The sequence below is a fragment of the Centruroides vittatus genome, unplaced genomic scaffold (assembly GCF_030686945.1).
Source record: "Centruroides vittatus isolate TY-2023 unplaced genomic scaffold, ASM3068694v2 scaffold_435, whole genome shotgun sequence".
NCBI lineage: Eukaryota > Metazoa > Arthropoda > Arachnida > Scorpiones > Buthidae > Centruroides > Centruroides vittatus.
The window spans coordinates 4,291,063-4,308,341 of record NW_027122708.1 but is presented as its reverse complement, the minus strand read 5'-3'; the positions used below and the strand labels follow the sequence as shown (position 1 = coordinate 4,308,341).

At 29.5% G+C, this 17,279-nt stretch overlaps 1 protein-coding gene across 2 annotated transcripts in view; it reads left to right on the top strand.

Annotated features, from left to right (window-relative positions):
• The window catches only part of ATP6AP2 (ATPase H(+)-transporting accessory protein 2), a 47,941-nt gene that overhangs the window by 10,537 nt on the left and 20,125 nt on the right, over window positions 1-17,279 (top strand). For both annotated transcript variants that reach the window (XM_067287170.1, XM_067287169.1), the window contains exons 3-6: window positions 1,518-1,649; window positions 4,338-4,436; window positions 8,180-8,371; window positions 16,793-16,942. In XM_067287170.1, coding sequence (XP_067143271.1) covers window positions 1,518-1,649; window positions 4,338-4,436; window positions 8,180-8,371; window positions 16,793-16,942 — 573 coding nt within the window. The remainder of the gene's footprint in view (window positions 1-1,517; window positions 1,650-4,337; window positions 4,437-8,179; window positions 8,372-16,792; window positions 16,943-17,279) is intronic.

Genomic DNA, 17,279 nt, shown 5'->3' with positions numbered 1-17,279 from the left:
TAACTCGACATTGGAATGAGATTCAATTAAAACAAGATTTTTAAAGCTAAAAGATAAATAATATACTGTATATATATTTTAACTATATATTCTACATATACTTGTCAGCATATTTACATTCCTAATGCATATTTGATGTTTTCATAATCCATCATATCCTTCACTATATGATGACCAGGTTAAGGTACATTATAGCTGTCAGCATGCGCCTCTGAATAGTGGTCACTATAAATAGTGGACAAACTTCTTGGTCCTGACAGTGTCCACTATTCAGAGATTATACTGTATATATGAGGGGTGTTCAAATGAAAAGGTACAAAACGACACTGTGGGTATAATTGAAGTCTTTATTCAAAGTAATCACCTGCGAAATAAAAGAAAATACCAGTCATCCAACTGGGTTTCAAGGTAAAGAATTTCTGTGGCTATGAAAAGAGCCAGTCCTCCACTGTGTCCTTCAGTTCATTGTCCGAGTTGAAGTGCTTCCCTTTGAGATGTTTTTTGAGTGGACCAAACAGATGGAAGTCGCAGGGCGACATGTCCGGGCTGTAGGGCAGAAGTTCAAGCTGCTCCCACTTGAACTTGGCCATTACACTTTGTGTGACCCTGGAGACTTGTGAATGCATGTTATCGTGGAGCAGAATCACTCCCTCCATGAGCAGCCCAGGCTGTTTGCTCTTGATGGACTTGCTTAGGCTATGGAGTGTCTCACAGTACACATCACTGTAAATGGTTTTTCCATCCATAATATGACTTTTGCAATGTGAATGTCATGATGTCCTCACATGCACTGCCACATCAATTGGACAGAGCACACAACTGCCTGCTTCTTTCCTGCATCATGTGCGGGCACACGCGCATGACGCACAACCACTCCGGACACTACATTTATGTCCCTAGATGTCTCACTATGGTATCCCAAAGCAGCGTATTTCCATTTCAACCAGTTTGGTTGTGACGATGTTTTGTGCCTTTTCATTTGAACACCCCTCATACTAATTGTAAATGTTGAAAAATAAAGACTATAACCTATCCAGAATTATTCTAGTAACTAATGAATGACAGTCTTTTGGTAGGAAATTTTCACAAAAAAATTAATAAAATTGAAATATATACTAAATTAACTCTATCATTCCTTTTCTTGTTAATGAAAAGATATTTTATCCAACATCATCCTCTAGGTGATGATTTTGGCTAGTTTAGAATTTGTCTACTTATCTTAATTTTTCCTTCAGAAAGTTTTACTTTTCCTACTTTTTAAGCCTTGAAACCCAGTTGGATGACTGGTATTTTCTTTTATTTGTTTTAAAATACTAACAACAATTTTATAGAGGTTTATAGATTCTGATTATGATGGATGCATTAAATCATTTTTAATTTTTTAAATAAAATTATATATTTGATTTTATTTAACAGATACAAAGAGATTAAAAATGATATAAATTGTATATGTACTGTACATATATTTAATATATATATAAATTATACATACATATATGAAAATATTAATATTGTAGGAAGATCAATGGCCTGATCTTGAACCTGTTAATCCATTCCACAGACCTGAAGCTTTATTTATAATGCAAATTATTGGATTTGATAACAATTTGGATTTGAATTTGGATGGAAATCATTTTCTGTTGGAAAATGTAAGTGGTTTTTTTTTTTCTGATTTAAAATAAAAAATTTATGTAAATTTTTAATGTTTTAACATATACTTTTACAATATTTTTAAAATTATAGTTGTGTAAAATTTATTAAATTTGGTCTTAATTTGAATTCCATTGTATTATCAAAATATCTGTTTTTTGAGACTACTAAAAAAATGAAAAAACATAATATCTATCAACATTTTTCTTAAAGCTTTTTTAGTTAATTTCTAAGGGATTAACTTCAAAGGTATTTTTTATTAATTTTTGTTTTCAATTAATATGTTACTATTATGATAAATGAATTTATTATATACAGGGTGAGTTTATCATCTTGAGACAATGAAATAACTTAATTGGATCTCATTATTTTGGGAAAAAGTTGTAGGGTTTCTAAGGGCCAATCAATTGGTGACATTGGATGTGACCTTGATGTTGACCTTCAAGGTCATTTGAGGGTCAAGTCTGTTTTTTCAATGGGAACACATTTTTGATCTTGGCAATGGAAAGAGCGGAAAATTTCACAACCAGATATGCCTTTTACCTTATGGTCTAGGTCAGACCTGGCCAACCCAAATTGTTTCCCTGGCCACTTTGATCACGCGTAACATTACGGTGGGCCAGAATTTAGGCAAACATACTTTTAAAAAAGTAAAACAAATACAAAATGAATAAGATTTTATTGTTATACCAAGAGTTTGTACTCACACTTGTGCATTATAACAATGACATGCAAATTTTTATTTATTTAATTGTTTTGATATACACATAACAGGAAACAAAAGTTTTAATAGATATATAATATCGCTTAATGGGCACACAATTTAATGTGACAGGCCGCATGCCACAGTTTGGCCAGGCCTGGTCTAGGTCAAAGGTCAAGATTATTTTAAGGTTTAAATTAGAAGCTTTTTCTAATGGGAAACCATACTTTTTATTACTGGAATAGGCAGGGAGGTAAAAGTTACATTTTTTCATGACCTTATTACTTTGACCTTTAAAAGCATTCATTACTTTTAGCACTACGATGTGGACATAGTAGTTTTTGCTCCCTTTGAGATGTTTATTTTCAGTGAGTCCCCTTGCCTCTCACTATTGCAATGCATGTTTTCAGTGAGTCACTTTACTTCTCACCATTGCTTGAGATGTTGGAAAATTTTATAACAAATATTCAAAATGATGCCCTTCCACTTCGATACATTTGTTGAGCCGCACTTAAAATTATCACATTTGAGATGACTTTCAGAGGTCAAATTTGGAGTACTCGAGGTCATGGCTGATTGTGAAATTTTCTGCTCTTTCCATGTAAATGTAATTTTTATCTCCCTGTCTATTCCAATAATAAAAAGTATAGTTTCCAATTAGAAACAGCTTATAATTTAAACCTTAAAATAATCTTGACCTTTGACCTAGACCGTAAGGTCAAAGGTATATCTGGTTGTGAAATTTCTCTCTTTCCATTGCTGGGGTCAAAAAATGTGTTCCCATTGAAAAAAAAAAAAACAGACTTGACCCTCAAATGACCTTGAAGGTCAACATCAAGGTCACATCTAATGTCACCAATTGACTGGCCTTTCGAAACCTACAACTTTTGTCTATACATTTTCCCAAAATAATGAGATCCAATTAAGTTATTTCATTGTCTCAAGATAAAAAAACTCACCCTGTATATTATACTATTATATTGTATTTTAAATTTATGGGCTTAATATAAATACATATGAGATGCTATTATGCTATTTAGACTATTTTTATTAACATATCCCAAAATGCATTTTGGCTATCTTTACATACAGTAGCTCTCTTCAGTTAGATATAGGTTTAAAATACAGGAAATTGTTTTGAGATAATACAGAAATATATCAACAACATGCATACAAACACATTTAAATAATTAACAAAACTGGTTTAAACCAGTTTTGTTAATTATTTAAATGTGTTTGTATGCATGTTGTTGATATATTTCTGTATTATCTCAAAACAATTTCCTGTATTTTAAACCTATATCTAACTGAAGAGAGCTACTGTATGTAAAGATAGCCAAAATGCAATTTGGGATATGTTAATAAAAATAGTCTAAATAGCATAATAGTTTAATATGTATGATAAGCCTGTAAATTTAAAATACAATACAATAGTATAATTTATATAATAGATATAATCGGGCAAGAAGTGGTTTAAGAATAAATGAATTTGTTGATCAATGAGTTCATTCTATACACATCAAAAAGGAATAAATTCAACAAAAATTAATTTAAATTGGGATTAATGTGATTAACTTAGAATATCTTATTTATGTTATCAGCAATTTTGAAGCTATCAAGAGGAAGTTATAAAATAAATATTGATCTTGATTTTAAGTTAACTGACTTATAACAAGTTTTCCTACCATGGTGAAGAAACTGATTTATAAACAACATTAATCATAGCATTATTGACTTTAATAATTTAAATATAGCATTATAGAATAATTTAAAACTTTTCTAGAAATAAATGCTATAATATAGTTTGATATATTGGCTTGGGAAAAAATCATATAAATCATTTGTCAAATTAACTTACAAAAGATTGGTTTTGTGATTTTATAATAATATATAGCAGTTTCCAGTTTTGTGTTAATTTGTATAAAACTAAATTTAGTTCATAATAATCATCATATATTATGATAGTTATTCAAATGTATTACAGATGGGAGATGTTGATGCTCAATATAACATTTTAAAATACAGAACAAACAATAGATATACAAGTAAACCAGTTCTTGTACAGTTTGAAGCTGATGAAAATGTAAGTAAATTTTAATTTTCTGGTTTTGAATGTTATGTTATGATTTAACATAAAACAATTATATTTAAAATGTCTATTACAAATATACAAAAGTTATTTTAATTTAAGCTATATACAGATATTTAAACATCTCAAAGCCCAATAATTATATTTAAAGCCAAATGATTACCAGATTAATTCTGGCTGTGTTATCACTACTAATAATTATTAAATATGGCAGGTGTGCTCTTGACAGTGTTGGCTGTTAGCATATTTTTTTTTTTTTTATGACTTACTGTTATGATCTACAATTCAACTGTTTGCCATCAATTGACTTTATTGAGACTGTCGTAACTACTGTCATAATTTCTTTCTTAATTCTGTTCTTTTTTACTAATTATTGGAGGAATTGAACTTAATCCAGACCCAATGTTTCATATACCACCATCTTCTACCATAGTAAAGCTTCAACTTCTGCTGGTAAACATCATCAATTGCCAAGCTAACCAACATTGAAATTATCAGAAGTTAAATCTCTGTATAAAAGAGCATTTCTGAGAGCCAATTGCTGGATGGTCAATGGTGATAAATTCACTTTCAATCTAAAAATGAATGAATTGCAGAAGATTAATACTGTTTTTTAGACAAATCTAGCCAAAAAGGTTAATTGAAACAAATGCTAACAAGAATGCCTTAGTAATGAGAATTTTGTCTTGGAACTGTCAAGTCTAACATTCGACCTCTTTTTTTAGGGGCCTTTGTTGAGCATCAAATTTTACCAAATATTAGAGATTCTGTTTTTAGAATGTATTTTAAAATTGTTTTCCTTTTGATGTCAATCTGTTTTTGAATGTTTAAGTCATGTTACATTTTTCATATACTTAACAAATTATTATTATAAAATAAAAACTTTAAACGAATAAAATTATTATGATATGAAGATATATGCATGTAGTACTTATATTAATTTATCCATAATATCATCACATTAAAATTTCATTTATGTGCTTCCTTTTAGAGGGTTGTTACCAACAACTACCATGCGGCAGATATTGTCTTACAGTCTTTACTGTTAATGCACTTTCCATCAATTGATGCATTAAAAATTTCCCAGGTCTACAAGGTTCTTAGTTTTAGAATGTCAAAGACTTTCTTTGAGTTTTGCCTTGTCCCAGATTATTGACACTCTTTGCTCACTTGCATATTGGACCAGAGTTGTTACTAGTTTATTATTAGAAACATCTTGCTAGAAATTTGATGCTTAATTAATGAAGGCCCCTAAAAGAGGTAAAAAATGTTCCATTTTTGTACTTAATTCAAATACATATTATGTTTTTAATTTTGTATTCATGGTATGCTGTTTTTAAAGGTTTACTTGATGCAAGAGCTAAAATCTCTAATCTTATCAAATTACTTATTAAAATAAAAGCATCTTCATTAAATAATTAATTTAGATTATTCAATTTCTTGATTGAACAAAGTGTTTTTTTTAATGCTTTTCCAGTTTTGGTTGATCTCTTAGCATACAGATTTGAAGGACTACAGTTGTTCTATTTTAAATTAACCCCCTTTGTAATAACTCCAGTTATATCAACTAATAAAGCTTGATTGATTGATAATTATTAAATACCGAATAATTTTGCACTAGAGGTAGGCATTAGGCACCATCTCTTATTAAATTTAATAATTACGATTAAATTGATATTTATTAACTAATTTAGAAAATTCTGGAAGAAAAGAATGGACTCAGAATGGGACTTGAACCTGCAATTGCTGCTGACTGTGTGGATGCATTGGTAGTTATGCCAGTTGGACCTCCATTTGATCTCTCACTTCCAGGTCAGTCAGAGGTCTGAGTAGTGTAACTGGCAAAGCTTCTGCATGGTAAGCAGCAGTTGTGGCTTCAAGTACTGCTCTGGGTTAATTCTTCCAGAATTTTCTAAATTATTTAATAAATATCAATTTAATTGTAATTATTAAATTTAATAAGAGATGGTACCTAACATCTGCTTCTAGTGCCAAATTACTTTGTATTTAATAATAATTAGTAGCAGTAATGTAGCCCACTTTAATCTAGTAATTGTTTGGCTATATACAGGGTATTCCAAAAAGAATGTTACCTTTTTAAATTATTGTAATAGTGTAATAATTAGTTAATTATTACACTATTGAATCACCCTATTGACATCATATTACAAAAGTAATTTGATGTCAATAGGGTGATTCAAAAGTTTCTTGAATATGGTACCCTAGATGATCTTTGCCATGACAACACTGGCCCTGAAATTTCAGTTTCAACTCCTGAAAGGCTGGAAGAAATTTCAAAAGTTTTCATATCCAGTCCAAGCAGTTCCTTCAGGAAGACAGCACAAAGATCGAGCATCAACAAGGAATCTTTCTGCATTATTCTGAATTATTTTCTCGAGATGCATGCTTACAAAATTACCATTCATCAGAAACTTAGCCATGGTGTAATGACAACTCAAGTGAGCTTTGCTAATAAAATGATGGAAATGTTTGCAAGTGGGACATTAGATGCCAATAAGATAATATTCAAGGATGAAGCACATTTTCATCTTGATGCTATGTTAATAAGCAAAACTTTTGAATTTGGGGAACATTGAATCCAGAGTCACTGTGTTCAAACCATTGCATGCAGTGAAGATCAAAGCATGGGCAGCAATTACATTGAATGCTGTATACTTAAATTTCATTGAGATTGCAATCACAGGTCCCATATATAAAAGTTTCTCGGAGACCAAATTTCCCTTGGACAAGGAAAAATTATTTTGTCAAGAAATATCACTTTATGCAAGATGGTGGTACTCCCCACTGTATCCAGGATGTGTTTGAAAAAGTATTTTCGATATGTATCAGGATCGTGTTATAGGATTAAGTTACCCAAAATTTGTGGGTAGTGGGATTGAATGGTCTCCTTACAGTCCTGACTTAAACTCTTGTGAATTTTTTTTCTCTGGGATTATATTGAAGATATCAAATGTTACAAGGAAGGGTCAAAGAATGCAGAACAATTAACGATTGCAATTAAAATGGTTAAGACTTAAAAGTGATATGCTAGAAAGGGTTTTTCAGGGGTTTGAAAAAAGGCTTGAATTTTGTGCTGAATCAGATGGGGGCACTTTGAAAATATCTACCATTAAAATGAACTTAATACTGTATAATATGTTTTTGGTTTGATTAAAATCTGTTTGTTCATTAAAAAGTTCTAGCACTTTACTTTTTGACATATATTATTTGTCACTCCGTATAATAATAATAACAACAACAACAACAATCATTTATTGTTTTGTTTAATGTGTTATATAATACTCTTGCATAAATGTTTCATCTTGTTACTTAAAATGATTTTTTAATGCTTTATGACTGTAAGAATTTCCTAGAAATAACTTTCCAATTTACATAGTCATTTCCAAAAACTACCTATCTATATAATTATAAGAATTAGTGTGTTGCTATTGATGATGATGATTATAGTATTATTGCATTCTTACTTAAAAGTTATTACATATTTTTAATTATATTTAAGTATTTTTTGTTAATTTTTAATAAAGCCAAATGGTGGCTGGATTATAATATATAAATATTTGGTTTAAGATGTTTATAATTTTTAATAAAATAGCAATGTACAAAAATAAAACTGAATATGGTGATGGAAAATTTTCTAATTAATCAAAACTCTTAACTATTGTATTCTGTTTATTATGTTTTAAAATTAATTATGTTTAAATGCTTTTTTTATATAGTTGCATTCATCTATATCTGAATATCCATTGTTGTTAAAAGATCTTCCTCCTAATAAAGAAAAACGTTTAAAATGGATAAAATCTGATACAGAACTAAACCAAGGTTTGAAAGATGAAACATTTAATATTTCTGTTCCAAATGATATGCAGCTACTCAGAGAACTAGCAACAGTAAAAGCATTGGTGAATTGTGTGAGTAAAATATTTATAAGTAATTATATAAAATAATTTATTTTATATAATTAATTTATAATTTTTAAATGTCTTTGTGAATAGTCATATACAAACTAATGATTTTGAAATTAAAGAATTTTAAAACACGATTTTTTATAACAAAGTATAATTGCTTTTTTACTTTCAACTTTAAATAAGCTATTTTGTTATGGAATAGAATTAAATCTTATATAATATACATACACAGTAAAATCTTTCTGTTAAACTTAATGATTCCACAAATATATGACCAGTTTTCTAAACTGGTCATATATTTGTGGAATCATTAATGAAATCATTAAAGAGTTATAGCATTTTAAAGAAAGAAGAAACTATAAACAAAATATAAATCAACTTATGTAGGTAATTTTAATTATATATTAATGACTAATATACTAGATGCAATCTTTTAACCCACTAATATGTTATCTTTACCACAAGAAATCCCTAAATGATATTCTAAACTATTAAGTTTTATCATTTTTATTAAACATCATCACTAAACCTGATATATTAAAGCTAAACACCAAACAAATGCCGAAATTCTATCTGGCTAGTGTAAGGCTAATTACTAAATAAATTACATAAGCAATTTAGTAATTAGCCTTATACTAGCCTGATAGAATTTCAGCATTTGGTTGGTGTTTAGCTTATCATTTTTATTCTACTTATTCACATAATACAGTTGAGCATCTTTAATCTGGCACTATCTGGACAAGAGAGATTTTTTTTTTCAGGCCTTAAGTGTTGCATAGCCATCTCTCTTTTCCTGGCTTAATACTCTTAGAATGAATTTTATTATTTTTTTTTCAATTGTTGTAAGTATAAAAAAATGCTAAATATTGCATTAAAAACTGGCAAACAAAAATTAATAGACATTGTAAATTTCACACTTTGAAGTGTTTATAATAATCTATACAAATACAAATATATGGAGGAAAATGTACAAATTTAATAAGTTTAAAGTGTGGTGATTGATGTTCAAAAACATAAGAATTTCCAAGTTACAAGAATACAAGAATATACAAGTTATCCAACATATTCTTCAGTCTGAACACCCCATTATATTTACAATTCTTTGAACCAGATAGTCTCACAAATTGAAGATTATAAGCTTGCTGCTGTAAGTCTCATTAAAGTAAAGCGAGAATTTCAATCCTTTTTATATAGTGACAGCTCATTGGCAGTCTGCCAATTTCTCTTTACTTGAAGAAATTATGATAGAGATAATTCAGATTTATCCTAATATAGCATTTCAATAGGAATTTTTGGCTGTAATTCTTTATCAGTTTGATATCGCTCCTCTGAAGATTCCCTTGACTTAATAGATGTAAATTATCAGTGTCTTTGTTTACAGTTAAATTTCAGTAATTATTGATTTATCTTTTTACATAAATATCTTAATTTAAAAAAATTAATTTTTCAAACCAAGAAAATGTTAATTTTTTTAAAATTTGTAATGTAAAAAACTCAATACAAGATAAAATATTTGGCAGTGTGGATATTGATATTAATAGTTTATATGTATCAATTAGTAAAGTTACTGTTTTTAAACCATTGTTTTTTTGTTAAAGCAAATAAGCTCTGATAGTAATTTTTTTTTTCTTTTGTACAAAAAAGTATAATAAATATTAATGTATTAAATTTAATGAATTTCCACTTTTATCAGTCAAAGTGAAATGTGTAGATGTTACTATCATTTTTTTTTTTTCCCACTCTCTTCCTCATATTTCTGCTCTTTGGTCACTAAGAAGGCCTTTTAAACTATACCCATTGTGGTTTCAGCCAGGCCTACAATGAGGAAAGCTTGCAATCTAAATAAAAATAATACATTGAAAAATAATTTGTTAACAAAAACCATATCTTAGAAAATTAAATAATCCAATTAGTATTAGTTTGCATCCCTATTCTTGTTATCATCTCTTTAATACCCAACCCACAGCATTTTTGTTTTTTTATTCACTAAGTAGGGATTTACATGTACTAAATAAATCTAGGAATATAAGTAGAAACAGTTGGAATAGATTCTACTTTCATATGGTATATGGTGTGCAGTATTCTGAAAAAAATTATCTAAATTAAATCTCACTCTTATTTTCAAATAATGATAATGTAACTTGCAATTACATTTAATATATATATATATATATATTAAATGTATTCTTGAAAAAAAAAGAAATATATATATATATATATATATATATATTTCTTTTTTTTTTCAAGAATAAAATACAGGACAAAATTTGTTGAAAATAACAAAATTTAGTGTTTTCTTTGAGTTAATTTAAAATTTTTAAATATTTTTAGAACATTATTATTCTGAAAACAATTAATCTATGTTGATTGTGTGCTATTGATGTTGAATATTTTACACATACATAGAATATATTATTTATCATGCTGATACTTAAAAACAATAGGCAAATTTCCAGATGAATGAACTCTTTCACAATGACAAATGCTATTATAATAAGATACTGCTTATATTAGTTAGGATTTATTATAGTTAGATCTTACTTTTATTACATTTTTATTTATTTAATTCATTTAATTTGTATAATTTGTAATACAAAATATATAATTATAATAATTATTATAGAATAGAAATTATAGATTTAATATATTATACATTAAATCTATAATTTCTCAAAATATTAGCATACTAGATGTGTGTGTGAGAGGACTAATAGCAAATTTAATAGATTATCTGGTCTCTGAATGCCTATTGTTCTCACCCTTAAAAATAGAGGTAATAAACAAGTTGCTGATAGGTGTACTGCAAATGTTTGGGCTCTTGGTTTGTTTATATCTTATGTAGAAAAACATTGTATTTGTGTAAAATAAATGTTATACTATCATTAATTGCATAAGCAACTGTATTTTATAGAGCTAATCTTCCTATTAATATTCTTATTTAATACAAGTAAACTTAAAATAAGTGAATAAAAACTAATAATACATAAAATGCATAAAAATTAATTTTACATAAACTTTTGTTTTATATAGTAAAGGTTATGTTTAAAAAGTGACAGATAAATCTAAATAATATAATAATATCTAAATAATTTCGAATCTAATGAAATTTCATTAAATATTAAATTATATGTCAGTCAAGTAAATAATATGCTGTGACCATAGGGCCGGTATCTCTTTGATACCACGTCAGGATGACACCACTGTATCCTTAGATTGATACAGAAAATCAATTGCGCGAGCGGTTACGTATGGGTTAGACTCGGAATGAAGCGAGTGGAGAGGATGACGGAAAGAACGCACCCAGAGATTTATATATAAAAATATACCCGTTAAATTTTTCCATAGGACTAATTAGATACAAGCGATTACTTTACAGAGAAACACGTGATAAGGTACATGGCTCACGATCCGCGAACATAAATTCTACGCGGATTAGAGAGAGAGAGAGAGAGAGAGCTTACAAATATTCGCGTGTAGGATAAATACCTTAAGATATGTAGTCGGATGTCGATGTAATAATCGATGATATCCTTATAGACTGTTGTAGGTGTTCGGACTAAGAATAGATGATCTTGTAGTAGATCGTCGGTAATGACTCTGTCCACTAACAGGTAATAGTTGTTCAGTTAGGAAGTGTAACGATGACAGTTCGGCTTGAATATAGATGATGAGGGAGGATCGGCGGCGACAGGTAACTATCCTTTTGAGCGCACAAACACACGGTCAGTAACAACTTCTTCGTCTTACTCATCGTGCTCCCTTTTTATATGGGGAGGGAGTTTGCAGGCCCTTCTTTGATTTCGTCAGAAGAGATGATCTTCTTGGACCAATAAAATTATTGGTGACGTAGTCGTGTCACCGAAATTTGACTCATCTTAACAAGGAACTCAACTCGTGGGAATCGAGTTTAAACTGTTCTTATCAACAGAATTTATCAGTTGATTTCCCGTTTAACTAACCCTTTTTGGTCTATTTCGTTCCGTTTTTGTATAAAATGTAGAGTTTGTATAAAATATAGTTAAAAGATTATAAAGGTACATATAAATGATAAAGTTCACAATATCCTGATCGTCACAATGCATTAAAAAACATAGTTATTTAAATTACTTTTATAGGCTTTATATTATTAAGTTCATACTGATTTCGTCATATTAAATAAAAAAGTTGATGTTAAAAATTAAAATTTTAATCTTCATCATCATCATCATCTAGTTGTTACACATTATACTCAAGCTAAATAAAGTTTATTTTTGTACAGTAAATTATTAACATCTACAAAAATTTTGAAACATTTTAAGTATTGTTATGCATACATAACATTTCATTGGATATAAATTGATAATTATTAAAAAATATATTTTATTTATGGTGATATTGATATTTGGTTGCATCAAACAAATCAGATGTGAAGATGAATTAGATCATTTTTCATCTTTGATTTGATAAACATTTTCAAAGCTGATGTGAAAAATTGTATTAAAAAAATTTTCAGTTTTATGTGGTTTACATGTGTATAAACTTCATAATAAAAGTTTTAATACAGTCTGTATTAGGATTGACATGTTTAAAATTATTATTTACATTTTTTGTAATATAATTTTTTATTTCACAGAAAGCCTTCATAAAACATTAAATATTCAAAACTCTTTTTTACATTTATGAATTTCTAGATATTTTGTTGACATTTTAAAGAACTAATAAACAATAGACAAAACATTCGTTAAAATTGGCAATGGTCAAAGCCATGACTTTTTCTTACTACACACACCTATGCCAAAATTGAAAGTTTTTTGTGTCATAAACTTTTGATTTTGTTTTACTAATAAACTGTTTGTTTATTTCACATGTAAAAAGATATATACATATATATATGTTAATGTGCGTTTGTATACATTGTTGTACTTCTGTTACTGTCATTACAAGTACTGGGCAGTTGATCATTGCTTTCAATATATTTAGGAAAAGTGGACCAAGTACCTTAAAACAAAAATATTCAACATGTAAATGTAAACAACATAACATGTGCATTCATTATGGAAAAACACATGTTCTACTCCTTACCTGTGAGATTAACTTGTTTCTTGGAGACAGCTGCAGCTTTTCTCTCTGATGAACATCATTGGTTTTGGGGCACTTTAATGCTTAGATAGGATAGACAATTTGAGAATTTAGATGGAAAAGCATTTGGAGTCAGTGCCCATCTATCATGTGCAAGCTGCACTAATTGGCCATCGATTGTGTGACTGAATGATTTTATTAAGAATTGATCCTCAAAATACTTGTCACATATACGATAATTAATAAATGTTAATGACTAAAAGACGAATGATTAAATGACTGAAAAATAAAATGCTTTCTACTCTTTTCACATTGTAGCAGATCCCAAACATTTGAAGTGCCCCTAGTGGCCAATGCAGTTATTTCCATTACTATTCTGCTTGCAGTTGGTGACCAGATAATCTATTGACTCTGCTAATAGCAATGTAGTAACCTTGCAGGATATCTGACTATATCTTTTGATGCCATGTGTCAGAGTAGCAGTTTCAATGGTCACGGCCATTTTTTAAACTATCTCCAAAGATTCACCTTTTACGATAATGACCTTTGCACCATCTGTGGCATTCCTGATTCTCCCCTCCATTATATCTGTCCTATGCTATCCATGCCTCGTCACTTCTTGAGGCATGCTGTTTTGGACAAAGGGAGATGTTGACCATGTGAGTGCAATTACTTAATAGAAGACAAGAACATTTACTTCTACTTCAAACAGCTCATCAAACAAAGTCACAACAGTCCTTCAACTCAGTTCCCGCTAGCATTCATTCTTTGTCACTATTGTTATTACTCAACTACAACAATTTTGTAAATAATTTTATGTAAATATGTTTGTTACATATTTTATAGTTAATTTCTATTTTATTTTTCCTGTAACTCATTTTGTTTTACTATATACATTATTACTGTACTGTACAGTACACTGTATGTGGAATGGTATTTATATTTGTACAGTAATACCTGAACTTACGCAATAGGTGGGACTGAGTGATAACCACATAAGTTGAATTCACATAAGTCGGGGTATAATTTCGCATATAAATACATACAAATTATTTTTAATTGGGGCTGGAGGCTAAAGAAAACAATAATTTAGAAAAAAATGTTTAATAAAATCTTAGATAATACATATGTATTACAAATTATATTAAAATTGTAACTGAAGTTCTTTTGATGTAGAAGGCTTCATAAAATCTAACAAATTTGTCTGATGGCTCAAAGATTTTTTTCCTTTTGCAAAATTTCCTTGTAGCATGCTAATAATTTTTTTATTTCTCTTTTTGTAGAAGAAATGCACTCTGCGTTGGAGTCTATATTTTCTAAAATTTGTAACCCCTTTTCATTTTTGTATCGAAGTCTTTAATAATGTTAACTTTACATTCCAAAGATAAAGTTTTTCTTTTCTTGTTTGGTGTAGAAGAATCAGTTCTACTTTGTTTGGATGACATAGTAGAGTGTCTCAAGTCTCTGTAGATATAACAAACACAGAAATAAATAACACAAAATAAATTGTAGCTATGCGTCGATTCCGCGCAACACGTCTGAACATGTAAGCTGAACAATAGTGTGGGGGGAGTGAGTAATCAAGAGTTGCATAGCGCTCAAACAAAAGATGAATCGACGAGATTTAAAAATCACATAACTCTGGGTTTGCATATGTCAGGGTATTACTGTATTTTGTATTTCAACAATTTCAACTGTATTATTTCTCATGTAAATTCATTTGTATTCTTAAATTCATTGTATTCTTTTATATATTCACTGTACCTGCTGCCTGGTAGTGCTTTGCGGAACCAGTCGGCACATTTTGTGCCAAAAAAAATGATGATGATGATGTCAGAGTAGCAGGTGGCAGCATGCCTTGATTGTCAGTGGGCTGAGCTTTAATGAAGGCACATGTTTCTCTCTGTCTTGTGAAATGGACAAGTTGAATGAGCAACATGTTTGCATCAAGTTTTGCTGGAAACTTGGTAAAATGGTCACAAAAATTTACAAAATGTTTCAACAAGCATTTGGAAATGGTGCTTTGTCAGTCCAAAACATTTGAGTAGTGTTCACATATCAGAAATGGCTTCACTTCAACTGATGATGACCATACACAAACTGATCAAGGACCTGAATTAATGAGACTGTTGATTGTTAGATTGGTTACAGAACTGTTCTGCAATGCTTTAGAGATGCAGATTGTTGGCAATGCCTGTACAAATGATCTTCTGGTAACTGGTTTCTGCACCTCATCAATGCAGCTCTGAGAGTCAGCAAGAAATGCAGCTCTGAGAGTCATTTTTGGCCAAGCACAGCATCCCTATACTCACCAGATTTGATTTCTTGTGACTTTGTTTTCTTTTTTCCCAGGCTCAAAAGACCACCCTGAAGGAGAAAACATATCGGGCATCATGGAGCAACAACTGTGAATGCAAAATGACAGCAGTGGGCCATTCCCAAACAGGCCTATTGGATATGCATGGAAAAGTTGAAGGATTGCTGGAATTGCTGTATGCAATCTGGCGAGTTATACTTTGAAGGAGATAACTTCCAGTAACCAGTAATTCCTAAAAATTCCCACTTGTGTCTGTCTTCTGTCCTTCCTTAATCTTGAGAACAGAGTTAGATGAAAGTTGAGACCAGATGTGGAAATCTTAGGAGCCAGAGGCCCTGATTAACTGTATATGAAATTCCAGTTTGGACTTGAAGTCATGTTTCAATTCAAAGATTTTTTTCTGGGACTGAGCCAAGTTAGATAGATGACTGTACGAATTACTTGTTAACAGGAAAAGTATGATGTACAGGGGCAAGATACTAATATCAAGAGCATTGTGTATCACGATTAAAAAATTGCAACCCAGCATTGTGACTATGTCACAATAAATTGCTTAGAAAACATAGCGTTTTTTTAAATAAAAAAGACAATGTTGGCTAATAACATGTAATTTTGTGTTATGTCTCTTATAACCATTTTATAAGAGGCATTACATGTTATTAGCCAACATAGTGTTTTTTAAATTAAAAAAGACACACAGTTTTCTAAAAAAAACTGTTTCATAAGTCAGATACTTTTAGAAATCAAATAATTGCTTGTTGTTTTTGTTTTCTTACAATAAATTCTGTCCCAAATATTTTGATCGGACCTTGTATGTTCTGGTACAAAATTTGCCTTAGTTTTTATGCCTGTGACTTGCACATCATTTTAAATTTTTGTACAGAATGTGTGCACACCAGCAAATAGAACATTTGCTGGTTAAACATCAATTTATTAATTATATTGAATTCTACATGGAATACAATTTTTGAATGACTTTTATTGTTGTTTATATTAATTTTCCTAAATAAGCAATTAATTGAAATGAATACAATTTTTTTTTCTTTTAGATATCAAAACATAAATCATTAATTGTGGATGGAGTTCCAGATATTTATTGGGTAAAGCTTTCAGGATTGCAAAATTTAATAGAAGAGCATGGTATTGATTCATATCAAGTTAGTGAAGCTGTAAGATTGTTGAGACAGACAATTTTAGAGGTAAGTTAATATCTTAAAATATACTGTCTTTTTGAATTTATGAAACAATTCAATTACTATATAATGAAAACTTTAAGAATCAAAAATTGCATCAGATATTTGATGCAGTTTTTTTTTCTATTGTGCTTTTTGTGTGTCATTGAAAACTCTTTTAGAAGTTCTCATATTAGTTATGTGAGTACATAACAATAAAAATTTTCAGCTTCACAAGTTTACATATTTCAGAAATAAGTTAATAAAGTGTTCATTTTGATAATTTTGCTTTCCTGACTGTTATACAGAGGGAAAGTATGGCAATCTGGCAAAAAATGACCCTCCAGATTTGTACCTCTTTGGA